Raw genomic sequence first — 22,680 nt, forward strand, 5'->3', positions numbered from 1 at the left:
CCAACCCCTTCTGGCTCAAAGATTCTCTTCCACCACCCCCAGCAGTTTCAGGTGGGGCTTGCTCTGGCAAACCCTCCATCACCACCACCATTCCCAACCCAGGAGACCAGATTCAAGAGTAGGATGTCCTGGTGCAGTACAGAATCTTGTCACAATGATTGACATGTGATTTTTGCAGTGAGAAGTTGCCGTGAGATTAGGCGAAATTCTGTGCCAAGATCTTGAATCTCAGGACAACCATGCACCATGCATCCTAGAATTCTCTTCCCACTGAGCATGTGCTACCATATTCTCTTCTTTTCTTCATCAGGAGAGGTTTTCCCTCTGTTTCTCATCTTCTTTGATGACTGACAAGAATGCGGCACGTTACAGGGCATAATTATTCTTGTTGCTTTGGCTCAGGAATATTTTTGGGAGCTTCTGGTTCCTATCAAGAAACCTAAAACTTGACTACCACAATGGTCTTTCTGTGAGTAGGCTTGGGGTGGCTGATACTTACCTGTTCTATTATAGAAGAGTGGAGCTTCAAAGAGATGTCAGCCATGGTTTATGCAGGTGTTCCTTTTGCCCAAGCAGTTGTCCTCAAATGCTGGTGCCACCTGTAAACACTGGAGCCAGGGTGAGAGATGAAGACGTCATGGCAGCTTCCAAAGTACCAGGCATATCTTTGCAAAACCTCTTGTAGTTGCATACAATGTGGACAATGCACTTTATCATACTGCCCTTGTCAGTTGGAAACTTGATATATTGCCTGACTCAGGCATATTAACTTTTTCATTTCATTCATTTTTGGGTAGAGGCAACAGCTATCAAGGCTGGTATTTATTGCCTATCCCCAAATGCTACTGGGGAAAAGGGTGCTGGGCCACCTCCTTGAACCACTGCAGCCTGTGTGGCAAAAGTGTGGTTGGGAAGAGTTCCAGTACTTAGTCCAAGCAGTGATGAAAGAACAATGATGCATTTTCAAGCAATTACGTTATTTGGATCTTGCAGGTGGTACAATTGTCATGAGTCTTCTATCTTGCCCTCCGTGGCGGAAAAGGTTGTGGATTTGGAAGGTGCTGCCAAAGCAGCTTTGATACGTCATTACAGTGTATTTTGTAGATAGTAAACACTGCAACCACAGTGCAGTGCTGGAGGGAGAGAATCCTTAGAGTGAAAAACTGGGCGTCAAGTGAACTACTTTGACCTTCGTAGTGTCCAATGGAATTGCACCCACCTAGACAAGTAGAAAATATTCCCCCAAACTCCTACCTTCGACGTTGATTGCTTTATAGCATCAAGGAGATCAGACTGCAGGACACCAAGTATCTAATCTGTTCTTGTAACCACAGTATTTAGGGGCTACTTTAATTGTTTTTAGTCAATGGTCTGGGATCTAAATTCAAGGAGACTATACAGATCTGTCACAACCCAAAACAATACTCCTCAGATAGGCTAAGGAAGCCTCTTGTCTGCAGAAAATTAGGTAGGCAAGGCCTTCTGCAAGTATTCACCTACAGTACATTCCTTATGCCCCCCTTGCATCTTCCTCATTATTATGCCTTTATTGCTGCTACTCCTCTTTGATCCATACTCACTTTCACTGGCTTATTTGGAACAGTTTGCCAACCTGAAAGGGAAAAACCTAAAAGATTACAGAATGGAGTGGAATAGCATCTGGGAATATTGGAGTTTAATTCTATGACCTCTTTATGTTCAGCATTGTAATCCCTTTGTGTATATGCCAACTCGCATGAAATGGTGCTTCAAAAATTTTAAATCACATTGTTACCCTAACTACTAAGATCCCAATTTACATGTACTCTTGAGCTTGTTTGCAACAAGGATTTACCAGCTATGTCATAGAGTGATACAGCACAGAAACAGGCCCTTCTGCCCAACTCGTCCACACCGACCAACTCCACTGAGAATGTTGTGGCTTGTTTTGGGAATGGGAATAGGGGAAGAAGGAAGCAGGAAATTGGCTCTCTCAGTAATTCAGCCGCTCTTTTAGTTACTTTCCTGCAGGGTGGGAAGGGGCTTGCACTGACATCAATGGTAACTCCACAAAAACTGATTCAAATAATCACAAATATGTTAAATATGGAAACAGTAAACTACTAATATGATGCTAAATCTTGGCAATCTATCCTAACATATCCCAATCTATCCCCAGATTAAGATCACTGAACAGCTATTCAATATTTAACATAATGAATGGTTTTCAGATATTTCAGTTCCCTTCAGCATTCTTGCAGCTAGTGCTTTGAGGTGCAGCAGTGAGCCAGTTCTACATGAAACATTTTTCTTAATATCTCATCTTTGTGTGACAAAGCAGAGATGGCCAGGTGGCATTCTCCCCAAATGAAGGGACTTAATGGTTAAGACTGATTATATCCCATCTGAGATTCAAACACACTTTCACTAGAGACTGTCGAACAAGGAATCAAAAAAACTTGATCAACCTTCCACTAAATGTTTCCAGTGAAGAGCACATTCACAACTTGCACTTGCATGTCATCTTCAATGCCTCACAGTACTACGAGATGACAAAACTTAAAACTGAGGAGATGTATTGCGATTGTGGATACATTTTAAAGAGAGGCTTATAAAAGAGCAAGGTGGCAAAATGTAAAGTTTATGTCCTGATGGCACAAGACACGGCTGTTAATGGCTAGTTAAAGGGAGCATGAGATACACAAGGGACCAGAGTTAGAAGAATGTAGAGTTTAAAGGTTGGAAAGCTGTTGGAGATGACACATAAAGCAGTTGTTAGTATGGAAAGAGTTGATTACAAAGATGGGACTTATAAAATTGGGTGAAATTGGAGTCAGTGAGCACTGAGTGAAAGTTGAATGGTGCGCCAGAGACCAAGACCAAATCTAGATCTCATAACATTATTCCAAATTGTGTTCAAATTGAAAATCAAACTTTTTAGAACTATTATCAGTCAGCTACTCATTGTGTTGAACCACTGGGGAAATACTGTTTGATTAAAATGGGTATGCAATTTTGTTACAAATTATTTCATAGAAATTTCTTGGTATTCTTTGAAAAATCTCAAAAAAATTTTTGCAATAGCTGGAAAACTTGCTGGCATTACAACTGCATTCACTTGACCAGATGCATGAGGGAAAAAAAATTTTGTTCCCCTGATTTCAATGCCCAGCCAGCACCAAGTGTCCAAAGGGACATAGGTAGGCTCAGTGAATGAACAAAGATCTGTCAAATGGAGTGTAAAGTCGGAAAATGTCAAATTGCTCACTTTGGCAAAAAGAAAGCATATTATCCAAATGGTGAGAAGTTGCAGAGTTCTGAAATGCCAAAGGATTTGCATGTCCTGCTAATTTGCAAAAGGCTGGTGTATGCAAATACAGCAAATGAAGTGAACAGGATGTTATTGTTTAATCCTCAAGGAAATGAATAACAAACCAGGGAGGTTGTGCTTCAGTTACGTAGGGCATTGGTGAGACTACATCTACTGTGTACATTATTGGTCTCCCTATTTAAGAAAGGGCATTAATGTAGAAACAGTTCAGAGGTGGTTCACTAGCTGAAATAGAGCGATTGTCTTATGAGGAAATGTTGGACAGGCTGGAGTTTTTAAAAAGAGTGAAAGGGGACTTGATTGAAATAGAAAATCTTGAGAAGTCCTGACAGGCTGGATGTGGAAAGGGAATTTCCTCTTAGTGGAAAATCTAGAGCTCAAGGTCACTTTTACAAACCAAGGGTTGCCCATTTAAAAAAGAAATGAGGGAATATTTTTTCTCTCAGAAGGCCATGTATCTTTGAAATTGTCTTCTCAAAGGGCAGTGGAAGCAGTCTTTGAAATAATTTAATTTAGAAGTAAAGTTCCTGAAAAGCAAAGGGGTGATAGGTTACTGCGGGTTGATGGGAATGTACAGTTCAGGTTATAATCAGCACAGCCATGATCTTATTAAATGGTAGAAGAGGAGGAGCCAGCTAATCTGCACACCTTCTCCTGTTTCTGAAGTTCATATGTAAATCACCCTTTTGCTGGCTTCAGTACACATCCACTGGATCCAACTTCACGAGCATCAAGCAGTTGATTGAAGCCATGCCTGCAGATCTTCAAGAGAGATGTTTTGTAGCTCCCTCCAGTGTGAAAATCATTTCATGGATTTGGGAAGCTTTCTGGAATCATGGAAAATTGTAAACAAGAATGGGAACCATATTTTTGGACATTGCTATGGAAGCCTTGTTTAATGGGATGGCCATGTTTGCAACCCATAGACCCTCCTGGCAAACAATAAAGCAACAGTGGGAGAAGGTTGTAAGAATGGTTAACATCAGGAGTGAGGATTCTAGAAGATGAATACAGTACTATAATAAGTTTAATGACTTTACAAACATGGTCAAGGTCTGGATAACCAAACAACCCAACTTCAACCATCTGCACCTCTCATTTCGTACATTCATTCACATAATACTCCTTTGTTACTTAACTAATAATAATTTTCATCATTCACAACTCCAAAATAACATACACCTTCTCATACTTAACACTAATCTCTATTTCAGGTACTGCTAATTACTCAACCACATTGGGCACATCATGCAGATGGTTTACAAGACTGTCACCAATTCATTGTCCACTCTGGCAAAAGTTAGCACTCAACAAGTGCTAGAAGAGCAAGGTTCCATTGGTTCACTACCCATGACACAATATTGGCTATCATTGGAGATGCTATCATAGAGTCCTTGCTCAGTAGTGGCAGGAAGATTGCTGAAAATATCTGTACGTTCATACCTCATCCTTATTCCCATATCCCTCATGTACAATCTTTTGATTTACAAGCAACTGTGCATGTAAGGACACACCCTCTAAAATGCTTTTTCTTCTTACCATGACCTTACCCTCGTGCCAGTCTTCTTTGAGATAATCACAAACACTTGGTTATTTGGTGGCAGTAACTGCACAAGACAGTGATGGTGGCAGCAACTGCACAAGACAGTGATGGTGGCAGCATCCTGTTATTTCTGGGATAAACCTGTGCAAAACATCAAGGAGCACTGAGAATGCCACCTTTAGCATTGCATGTGGCTTTGCATCAGACCTGAAACCTATAATTTCCAACTATATTTTAGCACTTGCAGAACTGATTTTCATACAGCAGCAGATGGTCAATGTCTCACCACTACAGCTAAAATTGAAGCTATGCTATAACTAAGTGGAATGGAATGGAAGGTTAGCTATCATCTTTCACCATTGGTCTGGATAATGGCATTGAAAGGGTCTGTGAGTGTGCCATCTTCATCTAACAATGTGTTCCAACAGGTTACAAAGATTCAATACTGGAGAAGTGGCAATGTTTCTGAAGAATAAATGAACTGTCCTCTTTCAAGATGATAACACCTAAGAACTGACCTTGCCACTTCATCAGTGCTCCTCTGTTGTTCGTTAGGCATTTGTCATGAATTGCCAACAGTTTAATCTAAGACAATACAGTCCAAAGGTGGTCCATCTAAGTCCAGAACTATTCTGAGATCATCATGAAAGGCCTCCTCACTGCAAGTCAATAACTATGGAGACCATGACCTAGAAGCAGGGGAACAGACAAAAGCTCAGAAGATGGATATTAATGGTATGCATGAGCATGTTTTGTTAATGTTTTGAGTGTTTTTTTTTTAAAATGTATTTGGCAAATCAAGTATGATTTAGACTTCTAAAGTGGGTTCTCATATTCTGATTTCTTTCAAGAAGGCACTTTCAAGAAAGTAAGATGGGAACTGCAGTGAATGGAAACAAAAAAAAAATCAGGAATGATGTCTATTGAAATTGCAATCATTTTAGACCTCTTCATCGATCAGCCAAAAGGGGCCACTGCAACTGTTTCCTCCCTTCTCTTACTACAGTGACTGAGACTGCGATGAGAGACCAAGAGTGCAGACAAGGCACCTTCAGAATGGTACAGGCAGTAATGCACCATACAAAGATACCAATGGTCTACTATGTTACAGCTAGCAGTATCTCTCTCATTGTAGATGTGTTCTTCTGTGCATAGACACTGTCATGGTTACAGGTGCCAAATGAATAGACCTTTCTCATGTAGGTGTGGTACAAATTGAGATAACATTGCTGAAGTGTGCAGCACCCACCTAGTGTCCAGAAGTAAAGAAATTCAATCACCTTAATCACTAGCAAAGCAGTCTGTTTGACTGTAGCTGTAATTGCAGTTGCAACATATGGTGGATCTTGGGCAGCATCTGAGCATCCACATACACTGCTTCTTAAGTGCACCTGGATTTGCTCCTATGAATACCTATCATGGATCTTTGCGAAGTCATTCCTTCCCATCATCCAAGTGGCAGGTTATCCTGCTTTGTGGGCTCTTTCATTATTGCCCCTGTCATGTTGGAAGGCTCAGAGGCAGAGTTAAGAATATATCCTTTCCACATCAGATGAGGATGTATGGCTGAAGTTAATAAATAAGGATAGAATCCAAAATTAGCCACAGTATTCTACGAAGACTTTAGAAAAGCTGAGAACTCCTGCAAATAATAATCAAACTTCTGGGCAGCCACTATATCTTTGACCAATCAAACATACATCGAAGAGGATCTATTTAAATGTACAGGTAGGTAAGGTTTGTTCCTCTGTTGAAGTCAAGTTTCTCTGCTGAAGTCCAGTTTCCTTGTGTGCTTAACACAGAGCCCAATTTAATAGTAAGCGTCAAATCAGTGCTGCTCATATACTGACCTGATCTGCAAATGCTTTGAAAGTGAGATGTTTGCACAACAACTCAGATCAATTTGCTAGAGGTTCTGAAACATAAAAAATGCAGTTGCAATTCTTGTAGTATATTGGGAACAAATCAGTACCACAAGCACTGAAACAATGGGTGCCACAGAGCCCAATTACACAATTAACATTAGACTTCCATTAACATATTAACACGACGTAGGAGTCACAATGGACACTATTTATTGCTGGATACTACACTACTTAGTTTATTATTAGTGCCATGGGCTGTGATGCATCAGCTTCAGTAACCAATCCTATAGTCCAAAGGATCATGTGAAATTTTCCTTTGCTGACTTCCAAACCAAAAAATTTACATAGGTTACGAACTGCCCATTAACACCGTCCCTGGGTGAACCCAAAAGTACTTGTGCTTATAGACATTTTATAAGATTTTATTCACAATTCTTTGTCTCACATCTTTTTGATCAAACTTGAGAAATTCATGACACACCTCAATATTATGAAACTCTGTGCAATTGTTCACACAGCAAACCTGCACATGTAAGATTCTGGCCTGGTATTTTCCAAAATCGTGTACACCACATCGGAATCCACAATGGATGTTAAGTACAGAATCCCTCGATAGCTGTAAAGAAATTACCCTAATAGAAGACAATTAATTAAGAAAACCTTCTGATCTCTCAGCTGCAGCCCAGGGAGGGGGCACTGTCTAAGGAAATTAACTGCAAAATCCTGAGTAACCGCCATTATTCTGACAGAGAATAGCCTCAAAAACCTGAGATTACAAGGAAATGAAGGCAGCAAATATCTTAAGGCGGATAAAGGTTGATTTGAAAGTGAAGCCACAGTCAATTTTATTAAACTTTGAATTCCACCATAGATCTAGAGAAGGCCTATTCAAGTTATCAACAAAGAATATTAATTACACAATAAACCACAACTTTCTTGGATGGATCAATAACGTAAAACAAGCCTTCCAGGTGTTGATATCCCTATCTTCCAAAGGAAGCAAACTCTACTCAATCTTTAAGGAGAAAATTGTCGGAAACGTATGCCACATTCTTGAAGGGTGGGAACATCTAAATCAAAACATCCTAGGACACCGAAATACCTTTGTGCCTCAGATTATATTTTGCAGATAGAATCTATATATTGGTAAAAGGGACAAGATAACAATCATGCCTTTAGTTGGTTTTAGTTTAGTTGTAGCACAATAAGTAGTGCAAGCTATCTACCCATGATTTCCCATGTGGCATAGAGCTGGTCAGGATTGCAGATGGGCAGGGGATGAGATTTTAGAAGGGAAAGTTCAGCTGGTCATAAAATCTGGAACAGGAAGGCTGCCTTGGCACAAACCAGCTTTGATATTCAATGACTAGTGGTCTAAGTCATGAGTGCAGTGTATCACCTGCATTCTATACTGCAAATGTAGGATACCTCACTTACATTTAGCTCTGCAAGCCAAGACCAATGCTGCAACCAACTTGTACTAAACTGAACATGACAGTGCAGCAGTTTCATTAGCATCTGGACAGTACAGACACCTACTGTACGTTAGACTATTGTTTATTGATTACAGCTCCACCTTCAATACTATAATTCCAAGCAAAAACATCTCCAAACTCCTGGACCAAGGACTCAACACCTCCACTTGCAACTGGGTCCTTGGCTTCCTAACAGTCCGTAGTCAGTAACAACAAGTAGCAACACCTCCACACAATTATCCTCAATACTAGTGTCCCACAAGGCTGCATCCTCAGCTGCCAACTCTACTCCCTATACACTCACAACTGCGTGGCCAGATTCTGCTCTAACTCTATCTATAAGTTTGCAGATAACACCACCGTAGTAGACTGAATCTCAAATACGTCAGAGTAGAGGAAGTAGATATAGAACCTAGGGGCATGGTGTCATGATAACAACCTTTCCGTCAATGTCAGCTAAACAAAAGAGCTGGTCATTGACTTCAGGAAGGAGGGCGGTGCACACACTCCTGTTTACATCAATGGCGCCGAGGTCAAGAGGGTTGAGAGCTTCAAGTTCCGAGGAGTGAACATCATCAATAGCCTGTCCTGGTCCAACCATGTAGATGCCATGGCCAAGAAAGCGCACTAGCACCTCTACTTCCTCAGGAGGCTAAAGAAATTTGGTATGTCCCCTCAACTCTCGCCAATTTTTAATCGATGCACCATGGAAAGCATCCCATCCAGATGCATCACGGCTTGGTACAGCAACTGATCTGTCCAAGACAACAAAAACTGCAGAGAAATGTGGACACAGCTTGCAGACCATGGGAACCAGCTTCCCCTCCATGGACTCTGTCTATACTTCTCATTGCTTCGGTAAAGAAGGCAACATAATGAAAGACCCCATGCACACTGGATATTCTCTCTTTTCCCCTCTCCCATCGGGCAGAAGATACAAAAGCCTGAAAGCACATACCACCCGACTCAAAGACAGCTTTTATCCCACTGTTATAAGACTATTGAATGGTCCCCTAATACGATAAAATGGATTCTTGACCTCACAATCTACCTCATTATGGCCTTGCCTTATTGTCTAACTGCACTTTCTCTGTAACTGTAACACTTTATTCCGCATACTGTTATTGCTTTCCCTTGTACTACCTCAATGCACAGATATGATGAAATGATCTGCATGGATGGCATGCAAAACAAAGCTTTTCAATGTACCTCAGTACATAACAATAATAATAAATTAATTTAATAAACCAAGTGTAGACCATTGCACAGGCAGCTCTGTAAAAATGATACACCTACAGAGAATGCATCACTACCCTGCCTTAAGGATTCTCTGCTTTAAGTAACCAAAAAGTGATAACTGACTTTATGAAGGATGGTGGGTGAGGGGTGGGGGTGGGAGCTAGTGATGACTACATCCCTATTATGATGGCCATCATAATGATGAACTCATCTCATTTCTAGAACTCTATTGCATTATTGTCTACATTAGCTTTCTGAGAAAGTCTCATAACTGGTTCAGGTCCAAACCTTTGAAGGTGCAGGAAAGGTTAACAAAGATGTTTATTAATTAGTATTGACCCTTTGAGTGGTAGCAAGAAGTTGCCCCTAAAATAAAGGGCAGGAAGAAACTCCAGTAACTCATGAAACAAGCTAACAAATTTTGGGTATGTGAGCTGTTAAAGTTCCTTGCCAATGATCAACCTAAAGCACATGGGTCTGATCCTGGAACTCCCTAACTAATAACATTGTAGAAGTATTTTTAAACATACTGACTGCATTACTGCAAGGTGGCTGATTACAAATTTTCTTGAGCCAGTTAGTGATAGACAATATATGATAATTATCACCAAAATGGCAATAAAATGATCATCCCAAATAAACGTATAATTGAGTCCAGGATGAAGGCCATTTGACATATATAGGGAAAAAGTAGGCAGTGTGCATTACACCCACATTATGATCAAAGTTAATAAAAGCAAATATTATTGCCACCTGGGATGCTATAGCAGGGAGCATTAATTGCAAATATTTTGTTGGTACAAGTGGATTACATATTTCATTTCCAGAAGTAATCTTGACCACAAAAATTCAATTTTCAAGTTTTGTTTTGAAATTGAATCTGCCTTTTTATTTGTATTTTTCCATAAAAATAAACTTAAAGTCGTTCTCAAACATCTAAAGCAAGCATCAATCGATTGAAGTGATATATAATGCATTGCCATTCATTCTTACTTCAGTCATGCTTCACCCGTGAGTTAGAACCATAGAACAATACAGCAGAATACAGGCCCTTCGGCCCACCATGTTGTGTCAACCTTCAAACCACTCCTAAGACTACCCAACCCCTTCCTCCCACATATCCCTCTACCTTAAGTTCCTCCATATGCTTATCTAACAATCTCTTGTACTTGACCAACAATATCAGCCTCCACCACCACCCCAGGCAGCGCATTCCATGCACTAACCACTCTCTGGGTGGAAAAACCTCCCTCTGACATCTCCCCTGAACTCCTCCCCTCCCTCCCCCCCCACATTACCTTAAAGCCATGCCCTCTTGTATTGAGCATTGGTGCCCTGGGAAAGAGGCACTGGCTGTCTACTCTATCTATTTCTCTTAATATTTTGTATACCTCTATCATGTCTCCCCTCATCCTCCTTCTCTCCAATGAGTAAAGCCTTAGCTCCTTTAGTCTCTCCTCATAATCCATACTCTCTAATCCAGACAGCATCCTGGTAAATCTCCTCTGCACCCTTTCCAACGCCTCCACATCCTTCCTATAATGAGGCAACCAGAACTGGACACAGTACTCTAAGTGTGGTCTAACCAGAGTTTTGAAAAGCTGCATCATTACTTTGCGGCTCTTAAACTCAATCCCACTATTTATGAAAGCTAACATCCCATAAGCTTTCCTAACTAGCCTATCCACCTGTGTGGCAACTTTCAGTGATTGTGGATATGAACCCCCAGGTCCCTTTGCTCCTCTACGCTGCCCAGAATCCTGCCTTTTACCTGTATTCCGCCTTGGAGTTTGTCCTTCTAAAGAGTACCACCTCACACTTCTCCGGATTGAACTCCATCTGCCACTTGTCAGCCCAGCTCTGCATCCTATCAATATCCCTCTAAAAGCTTCGACAGCCCTCCACACTATGCACAACACCACCGATCTTTGTGTCATCTGCAAACTTGCTAACCCACCCTTACATCCCCTCATCTAAGTCATTAATAAATATCACAAAAAGTAGAGGTCCCAGAACCAATCCTTGTGGGACACCACTAGTCACAACCCTCCAATCCGAATGCACTCCCTCCACCACAACCCTCTGCTTTCTACAGGCAAGCCAATTTTGAATCCACACAGCCAAGCCTCCCTGAATCCCTTGGCCTCTGACCTTCTGAAGAAGCCTACCATGCGGAACCTTGTCAAACGTTGGTACAACTACAGACTTAGGGTGAGGCATGAAGGACAATGCAAATGGTTTTGTTAAAATCACTATAAACAAAATATTTTATGATAATGCTTCAACAAAGAAAATAAAAGCCTTTATCAGATTTGAATTTACAAAATATATTAACTTTTACCAGAAATATCTTAAAGTGAATTCATTATATGCAAGGTGCATTCAGGTCAATGAAATTGTTATGTTTACAACAAAAGCATTCCTGAATAATAAGATCTGCAAACATTAACAAGGTAAATGAGCAGGTTTAAAACTGGAAGAATTTCTCCATCCGTTATAATGCCATGCCATTTAACATTTACCTGTACTAACTGAGATATAAAGCCTAATAGATCAGCACCTAGGATAGTGCAACTCTCCTGTCCAGCATTGAACTACCTCATCCTTGCAGTACTCCAAACTCAATTTGCATGCTCATACCTTAGAGGAGCTTGATTTTTCAATTTACTGAGTAATCCAAGATGACAATTTAAAAAATAATTACATCTATTGTCTGGAGAAAGTTGTCTTTTAATACAACTATAGACTTTGTTGTACTAAACAAAATATCATTCATAAATTAATTACTCATTATCTATCACTAATTATAGTATTAGCATCTTAATGAAGATATTTACATAAATTATATATATTACCACCTCCCTTATAATTTAATAATTGGCCTGATCATATCAGCAAAATCACTTAAAATTACATTTGCATTTCATTATAGGTAGAGGTTGGAAGACCCTTTGTAATACAGTATGTATTCCAGTGGCAACTTTATAATGCCATTAATTTACTTAGGAACTTGATGGATAAAAACAACCTCATTAACTAAAAGTTTAATCACTGAACTTTTAAAAATCCATCAGCAGTGATTTCTGCTAGTTTGAATGCAATGAAATTGTTTCAATTAACTTTTTAATCTAATGCCTACAAATAACATCTGTCAAGGTGTTTACTATTAAATTACAAAATATTTCCTCATGTTTATTTGAAACTAATGAAAAGGTTTAGAAGGATATAGGCCAAAGCAGGCAAATGGAAGGGAGCTTGGATGGGTATCTTTATCGGTATGGATGAATTGGGCCAAGGGGCCTGTTTCCGTGCTGTATTACTCAATGACTGAAATGTAGTTCAGAACACAACTGAAGATACTCACATGCCTCAGCTGAAACAAGATATACAAGAACTGCAGACAACATTATCAATACATATACTGTTGATTAGCTTTTCATAAGATGAAAGGCAGTTTTGTGAAAATGTGATCTCTACTGCATATTACAAGAATCTATGACAAATTGATAACCCTAATATTCATTTTCCAAATGTGTGAACTGAATCAGTAAACACAAAATGAGATTTTATATTTAACTAAAAAAATACTTCAATCAAATTGTATCATCGTGGTTTTAAACATTATAAAACAGCCCAAAGCAAATAAAAGAATGTCAATAATTGTCATTTGAAATAATAAGATTTCAATAATCCAAGTCTGAGAATCAATTCAAATGCATTTATTTAATGAAACAACTGAAATGATAATAAATTGGTACTAATAAAGTCTTGTTTATTAGGTTAATGCCCAGGAGAAATTTTGAGAGATTGAATTTTAAGAAAAAGCCAAAACACCTTTTTGAATTTCAGAGCTAGGAGTCATGTATCTTCAAAATTGTTCACAATTGTTTGCTTAAAGTAATTGTTTTAATTCTCAATATAGAAATGTAGACTGGTACAGCACAGGAAGTAGTTATTTGTCTCACTTAATTTGCTCCAGTTCTTTTAAAGACCAATCCAGATACAGCAGTTCCCTCATTCCACATATATTACAATTTTTCGCCCTTACATACTTAACTAATTTTCCTTTGAATTCCATATTGAAATTGCACCTACCATTCTATCAAGTAGTGCTTTATAAAATATAACTACCCATTCATGATGCTTTTGCTAAATATCTAAAATCAGTGCTCTCTGCTCATTTAGTCATAGGAAAGAGAACTGTTTACTTGAACAAACCCCTTTAACACTCAAAAAAAAATTAGCCTTCAGTTTTTTTCAACTCAAACCAGTCCAAATTTTATAGACTTTCTAAGTAACTAATGCCTCATCCTGAGAACCATCTGAGGAACATCTGGATAACAAAGTCTCCTGTCAGACTCCTGTTTAATCGCTACAGCTCCGCCTTCCATACCATAATTCCAAGCAAACTCATCTCCAAACTCCTAGACCTAGGACTCAGCATCACCTTTTGCAACTGGATCCTTGACTTACTGACTAACAGACCACAAACAGTAAAGATAGGCAGCAACACCTTCACCATGATTATCCTCAGCACCGGTGCCCCACAAGGCTGTTTCCTCAGCCCCTTACTTTACTCCCTATACACTCATGACTGTGTGGCCAGATTCTACTCTAACCCCATCTACAAGTTCCTGGATGACTGTAGTGGGCTGGTTCTCAAATAACAAGGCAAAGGAGATAGAGAGCCTGGTTTCAAGACAACTTTTCCCTCAATGTCAGCAAAACAAAAGAACTGGTCATTGACTTCAGGAAGTGGGGTGGAGCACATGCTCCTGTATGTATCAAGGGTACAGAGGTGGAGATGATTGAGAGCTTCAAGTTCCAGGGTGTAAAGATCACCAATAGCCTGTCCTGGGTCAACCACACGGACACTATGGCTTTGAAAACACACCAATGCCTCTACTTCTTCAGAAGGCTAAGGAAATTTGGCGTGTCCCATTGACCCTCAACCATTTTTATAGATGTACCATAGAAAGCATCCTTTCCAGATGCACCGCAGGTTGGTATGGCACCTGCTCTGCCCAAGACTGCAAAAACTGCAGAGGGTTGTGGACAGCTCAGTCCATCACGAAAACCAACCTCCCCTTCATGGACTCTGTCTACACTTCCCGCTGCCTTGGAAAAGCAGCCAACATAATCAAAGACTCCTCCCACCCCAGACACACTCTCTTCTTCCCCTTTCCATTGGGCAGAAGATACAAAAAGCTTGAAAATATGCACCACCATGCTCAAGGACAGCTTCTATCCCACTGTTATAAGAATATTGAACAGACCTCTTGACCTCAATCTACCTTGTCATGGCCCTTGCACCTTATTGTCTACCTGCACTGCACTTTCTCTGTAATTGTAACACTATATTCTATTATTGCTTTTCCTTTTTTAAACTATCTCAATATACCTATGTTTTGAAATGATTTGTTTGGATGGCATGCAAAACAGTTTTTCCACTGTATCTTGGTACATGTGAATAATAAACCAATTACCAATAATCTCACATCCTGATTAGTGTCGGTCCCAAACTTCCATCCTCTCAACATAAAACATCTTTGCTGTCACCATAGATACTGATCTCGCTGTTCACCAAAACCATTTACATTGGCAAAGAATTTTTGGAGAAACATCAGCACTTAGTGTAACTGCTAACATTTCTCCATGTAAGCATGCACATCAGAATATCCTCCAGAATTCCAAAAGTTTGCCACTGCTTTTCTGAATGCACACATGGAAGCCAAATTGGTAGCAGCTCTCCATCACTTATGGTGGGGAATTCACACGAATATTATGCACCGAGATGAAGTATTCACTTGAAACAATGTACAGCATTGAAGCAAAGCAGCTATTGTGCCTGTGTTGGCTCAATCTTCCTTTTTCTCGTTTACTTTGGATTTTTCTTCTTTTTGGGTATATATTGAAAACTCTTGAAAATTACTCATGTATTCTTATACCACACAGGGAATTCCAGAATTAAAACTAAAATAATATAAATGTTAATAATAGTCACGTCCTGGATAAATCATCTTTAAACACAACAAATCTCCCAAGTCATGTTATTACAAAATTTCATTTCTACTACCTACTGTGATTAATAGTATAATACATACATAATAACATATTAACTATTAAATACCATATTGAAAACTAACTTGCTTAAAATGTCAGTGAAGAAACAAGTTAATAATATTTTAAAAATGTGGCTTTGATAATTGGGAAAGTACCAGAGTTCGTTATTGAATTTCCCCCTTAAAAAAAACCTTTGGACAATTTTTCTAATTTTTTTTTCATAGAATGAGAATACAATGTTTTAATCAATGGACTGGGATATCGTCTTCAGCCACTGCAGTGCTGTTAATGACTCCCATCTGTTCTTTTCACCCCATACAAGTCTATTTCTGTAGCTCCTGGGTGAGCTAAACTTATTGCAATAGAATCAGGCAGCACAAATTCGCTCGACAACTACCTCGGAGCTCATGGGTCATTGGAAAAAGCACTTATCCCAGGGATTATTACTCAAGACTAGTTTCATGCCAATCTGAAGTTGCAGTTCATTTTATCACTGCACACCTCGCATAATAATTCTTGGTTAGAATGATGAAATAGTCAAAATTTAAAACATGCCATGTTTACATTAAGCTAATGAATTTGTAATTAAGTGCTAGAACTTTGGAGTAGGAAAAAATGTTACAGGTTCATAACTCCTTATAGCCTAAGTAGAAACTATAAAGCCATTTTTGTACATTTTATTTTATTAAATGTAGTACTATTGTGAATTAAAAAGCAACAAGACTGGAGTTAAACAGGGAAAATTGAAACAGTGTGATGAGTGACATGAATAGAACTATAGAAATTGGACAAAGCTTTTATTACAACAACTTCACAATTGTACAGTTACCTGAAATTCTTATTTCATAAATACAAACTACAACACTTAATAAATTAAAAACAGTAATAGAAGACAGGAGCATTAGCCAAATTAAAGCTGCAAACGTGGAAGTAAACAAACACTACGAGAACAAAATAATGTCCTACACTAAGAATATTTTCTGCAATATTCTCTTCTCAGCCTTCTTTGAATTGTGTAACTTGCATGCATTTTAGTTGAAAATGTTCTAGAACACAGGTACGCTGTCCGTTTCTCTGTCTATCCCTATGTATTTTCCAGTTTGCACTTTTTCAACTAAAAACAAAACCATAAAAGAGTAAAAATACTAACAGGACCACAAATGGTTATGGCTGTAGACAACTGGACTGTTATGAATGCATGCATTGATGGTATACAGCAATTTAATCAGATTAATCATCAGTATGGTCATTGTCAACCTATTCCATTCTTTGCACGCCTTTCCTTTCTGCAAGCATGGTAAAGAGGGAAAGAAGTAAAATAACTAGTTAGTTTTTCTGCAGTTTTCTGTGCCTTTTTTGGATAAATACATGAAGACAAAGCATGTAGCCACCAATATACTAGTTACACAGAGCACATATTTTATAAAACATCAACTTATCCTGAAACATACAAGCATGTCTTGCATAGTGTATGTAAATGGAATTTAGAAATTCAAGGTGGTTTTATTTTCAGTATTAAAAATACCCTTACACAGTAAATATAGACAAATAATTACAATTAATTACCTGAAGGATCTGCATGCCAACCGCTTCTCTCAGCCTGTATGGTCGAATTACTCCATCTTCATGAATAAATCGAGGTGGTCGAAGGCTCTCAACTTCCTCTGTTGATTCTGTTGCTCTATCATATTGAAAAAGTATGCAAGTTAAAAATTTGTAAAATACAATTTTGTAGCTTGAACTAGAATAACCAGCAACATTTTTACGTCTATCTGATACTTCTAAGTCAATAGTGTTAAGATGAATATTACCTACATGTAAACACCAAGGGCACTAACCAAAATAAATCCTAAAAATTGAATTGCACCTAAATAGGAACGGAACACTAATTTGCATTTCACAGTTAACACATGCCTATTCATGCTAGGGCATTCTGGACATGAGATTCGGTCATGATCCCAAAGAAAATATCAGCACATTTCGCAGTTCCTAATGCTGCTATAATGGTCATCTCCAAAGTTCCAACTGGTATCCTTGCAATACTGCACATCTGCCAGTCCATTCCTGAAGTAATTATATCAGTGCTCCAGCTTTTAAAAGGCTTTCAGTAAGCCACAGCACAGCTGGAAGTCACAAGGGAAAAAAAGCTATACCTATTGTAAATCTGAAATTAAACCAGAAAGTGCTGAAAAAACTCAGCAGACCACGCAACATCTGAGAAAAGTGAGTTAATGTTTCAGGTCGATGAATCCTTCTTTAGATTTTCAAGTTCCAGTCAAGTGGGAGTGGAATATCTGTGGCAGGATAGAAAACAAGACACTGAATGAGACAAATAGTGATGGTATTGGCTAAGGGAGGGTGGTGAAGGCTTGTTAATTGCAGCTAATATGTCTAAAGATTTAAACTGACAGATGAATGAGGATAAGTGAGGAAGAAAAACAAGCTAGAACCGAGAAATACCAAACACTACAGTTGCTGGAAATGTGAAATAAAGTGAATGCTTCTGACACCCCCAAAGGACACTTCTGTCATCAGGAAGGACCACTGGAGAGTGTGAGTTGATTGTCTGCATTGATATGGGTCTGGTGGCTTTGGCTGCAACTGAATATTCCATCACAGTAGGTACACAACCCATTTGTGCTCTGCCATTGGCACTGTAGATCTTAAAACTGCATCTTTGCTCAGGATTTTGGCAATTCTCCCATGTGTTTCCCCACAGCCAGTTCCCCCCTCTCCCTAATGTACAGAAACTTCAACCACCAGCCACCCCTTCAAGGACTAGAGTTGCTTATAGTCATCCATCATACCCAGTTGCAGCCCATTCAGCTTCCCATTTACCTGGCTGCAGCTACATTGCTCGACACTGCATAGTAGTTGTAGGCCAAGCAAACCAAATTGGAAGAACCTCAAAAGAGAAAACACTTTGTTATTAGGTACCGTCAATGTTTTTGTGACAGAAGTTTCTATTTTCAATATCAGACTGATGCTATTGTTCATTAAAAAATATTGTTTTAAAGCATTCCAGTTTCCAAAAGAGGTGCAAATGATTTATTTAGGGAAATTTCCAAAAGATAGAACCAATGTGTGCTGCAGATGGCTTCACCAGTTTTCTTTATTAGTCATCTATATTCTGTATGCACTTTAAAGTAGACAAATTGGGAAGGTAACCCTTTGTTTCAAAATGACTAAATTCCTAAAGACTTTGGAACTTTTCCAAAGTAAGTGGGGGGGGGGGGGGGGGATGGGGGCATCTGGCAGTTATGTGAAAAGTGATCAGTTTCAGTACTCAAATTATGTGGTTTTGAGCATTTATTGAATTTTCTCCTATGCTGCATTCTTTTATGGCAGATTTCCTTGTAGCTCTCAGAGGAGCTACATTCTACATGGCCCTGTATCTAAAAAGTCAACAACAAGAAAAACAAATCAGCCAAAAGTGAAGGTATTTGCAGATGATTCAGTGCCAAATTTAACCACTTTGGAATAACTATCAATAAAACAAACCGATTGCCAACTTGGTGTTAAAATATTGTAAGGAATGAATGACTGAGGAGCAGATAGATGAATCACTTACATGCATTTCAAAAAAAATACACATACTTAAATGAAGTTAGAAACCCTACGATCTTTAACTGTAAATTGATGTAAACGTCAATTAGTAATCCAGATTTAAATATACTAAACCATCCCTGGGTGGGTTTAAGTTTGTCAGTAGTTGTAGTTGACACAATCTAAAATAAGGTTGCTCTTGACTGGTATCCAATCTCCCACCCTCAGCATTCACTCTCTAAATCAAACAATGCAAACTGTATCCATGGTAAATCTATCTACAAAACACACTGCAGCAATTTGCCAAGGTTTCTCTGACAGCACTTCCTAACAAACTTTACATCCAAAGAGGACAGGTAAAACAGATATATTCAAATGTCAACACTTGCATGTTATCATCATAACATGAGCTAGACTTGGAAACTCTACATATCCTCATCGGATTTGGATCTAAATACTAGAAATTCCTATTCAACTGCAGTATGGAACTAGCTTCATTACAAGGACTGCAGTGGTTCAAGATGGCAACTCATCACCTAACTCTCACGGCCATTTGAAGATGGGGAAGAACTATCATAAGAAATTAGTTAAGGTACATTATCACTACGTTGTGAAGTTCTGCATATTCCATTGTAGAAAGGATGTAGCAATAATGGCAGAAACATTCACTAAATTTGTAAGACAGATGAGTGTATATGGATATTGTCAAAAATTAGGGAAAACTAAAGCAGTTTTCATTAGAACACAAGAGATTGTGGAAAATGAGAAGTATTTTAAAAGAATAAACAATGAGTAAGCACTTCAACTTGTGGCTGAATTAGTAATGGGGGAGAAAGGGTGGTGTATAAACATCAGATCTAGGCAAGAAATGAAAAGAAGAAATGGCTTCATTTGATGCTAAACTTGCAATGATTTTATTAAACCAGCAGATTACAAGTCATAAAAAGTCACTTTAGTCAGATCACACCTCAACTCACTAGGAAAGATGCCATTATTTCAGATACCTGTAAAAAAAAACTTATGTTTAGCACAAGAAAATAAAAAAGTAGATGCTGGAACTCTGAAATAAAACAGAAAATATTGGAAACAATCAGATCATGCAGCATCTGCAGAAACAGAAACAGATTAATTCTTCAGGTTGAAGATCCTTTGTTCATCCAACCTGCATTATGGTAGCCCCCTCACCACAGGAACTGCTGCTGTTCAATAAGGTAGTTTGCTGTCACTTACTCAATTAGTAGGCATTAAATGTTGATCATGCCAGTGATACATGCATACCATAAGAAGATTAATAAAGAAAATAAAGTTTAACTTGGAAAATTCTCCCCATATACCATTACCATCCAGTTGATTCAATATGATTTTTATCACCCATTCAATTCAATCAGGCTGTCCACAACTTTAGTATCTTGCGTCTAACACATCCCGGATGACAGAGGTACCCAGAGGTACAACAACTGTACCATGCTGTGGTCTGAATGGATATTGGGTTGTCCAGATGTGGTGGTATAAACTTGTAAAACATTTCAGTAGATAGACTGTAAACTACTTCAGTGAGGGAAAGCCAAATGATAATTGCCCTGTTGTTTTACTTTACAGGAAATAACAGTAATAACAGTAAACGTGAAATTCAGTTCCATCCAGTTTTCTTTTTGATCTCTTTGAGAAGTGAGAGAACATAAATAAAACACATCCATTCTCAAATAGAGATCAAAAATACAAAAATTTCACTGTTGTTTTAGATACGTAGAAAATTCAAAGGTGTCCTTTAAAGCAGAGCAATATACTCGATAAGTTCCGAACATACTTTACCTTTTTATCCCTTGAAAAGTGCTGCTGGCCAGGTCTATAATGCCTCCAGCTGGTCTTGCCACTGCTCCAATCAGGCCTTTGCCAATTCCTTTAAAAAAACCAGCTGCACCTTCCTTCTGTGCACCTACAAAATAACATTTACAATTTCATTTTACTATAACTATCAATATTTTAAATTGAAGTTACCACAATACTCTTTTTATTACCTTTGATTGGCTTTGTCACTATTCCAGTGATTCCACTCACAAAACCCTAATAAGATAAAATAAAATTACTGTCAGCCCTTTCTGAACATATTTCTCATTGTGAATATTACAGCATTATACTAAAGTATGGATGAAAGTCAATAACTTTGAACTATTGCTATGCAAAGTAACAAACAGCCAAGAGAAACCATAAAAGAATTGTAAGAATATGTGAGGTCCAGTGAAGTGCTCACATTGCTAGAGTAATGATTCAGAGGTATGGAATAATAGTAATAATAATTCAATGAACACAGTTTAAATCCAACCACTGAAAATCTGAAGCCCATTTTCAAACTCTTGATCTAAAAAAAAAATCACCTGGCAACGGTAAAACAAATGATGAAACTGTCACTCTGCTGTACAAACTCAACTGACTATTTAAGCCACCTTATTCTACCATCCACTGCGATTGACTCTTAACTTCCCTGCTAAAGTGGCCTAACAACCCATTTAGTTGTATAAAACTTCCAAAAAGAACAGGATTAAACCTAGATGTACAACTCAACTGTGATCTGGACACCCGAGTTAGGGTGCAACCAAGGTATGCCCTTCATAGTCTGACTGACTTTGTCTAATATTTATGAATTATTGTCAAGGCCAGGATAATTGTCTTCTGGACTAGTTTAGTACATACGCAGAATCATACCTCTTGACCAACATCACAGTAGCAGGATAAAACCAGCACCCAAGGTGCACTGTAGATCAAGTCAAATTGTGGGGTTCAAGATATTGCATTTCATGGGTTGGAAAGGTGGCAAAGCAACCCTGGGAGTCAGATAGTGAATCAGTGGTTCATTTTGTTTACCAGCTGAAGAAATGGATTAAACAATTTTAATCAATTGATGATTAGTTAACTTACAATTGAGACCACTAGTAAAATAAAGATTAGAACAATAAATTTAACAGAGGTACAGAGAATTGATGGAACTGTACACAGTACAAGTTAGGTGAGAGCTAGCATAATGTGTATAGTTCTGATTATCAGAGAAAGAATCATGATATTTAGAGGTAATTTATGAGGACATTACCAGAGAATCATATGTACGAGGCTGACTGAACAGGGATTATTTTCTTTGGAACAAAAGACTGAGGGGATGTTTAACAAATTATGAGGAAACAAGAACAACCCATTTCTCTTGGTGGAGAGATTGATAACTAGAGGCCATAGATTTAAGTTACTTGGTAGAAGAATTAAAGAGGAAAACGACATCCAGAGATGAGCAGGAATCAGGAATTTACTGCCTCAAAGGGTTGAGGAGAACAAATCTTCATCACATTTCAAACAAACTTAGTAAATTCTTCATTTGGTGGTAAAGATATGGTAAAGATGGGAGGAGAAAGCTGCAAGGGAACGCCAACATTAATTGAAGGAATAAAACAAATGAAGTGCTACGAGGGGGCATGAGAAACTACTTATCTACTTCCTAAATGAAAGGAAATTAGAACTGATGGAAGAGTACAGTTATTTAGGGGACCAATGAAAAACAAGTTAATGGATCAGAACAATAATAATGAAGCTAATGGAGCGTTGCCCCTTTATTTCAAGAGGGCTGAAATACAAATAAATGGAACTTATGGTATA

The 22,680-nt window shown here is 38.5% G+C and overlaps 1 protein-coding gene across 1 annotated transcript in view; it reads right to left on the bottom strand.

The window, feature by feature from the left end:
• vps13a (vacuolar protein sorting 13 homolog A) overlaps positions 1-22,680 on the bottom strand; it is a 283,508-nt gene that overhangs the window by 31,825 nt on the left and 229,003 nt on the right. The window contains 3 exon segments of the mRNA XM_052020712.1: positions 17,062-17,176; positions 20,854-20,977; positions 21,060-21,105. Of these exon segments, the coding sequence (XP_051876672.1) occupies positions 17,062-17,176; positions 20,854-20,977; positions 21,060-21,105 (285 nt within the window).

This window comes from Pristis pectinata, chromosome 7, assembly GCF_009764475.1.
Source record: "Pristis pectinata isolate sPriPec2 chromosome 7, sPriPec2.1.pri, whole genome shotgun sequence".
Taxonomy (NCBI): domain Eukaryota; kingdom Metazoa; phylum Chordata; class Chondrichthyes; order Rhinopristiformes; family Pristidae; genus Pristis; species Pristis pectinata.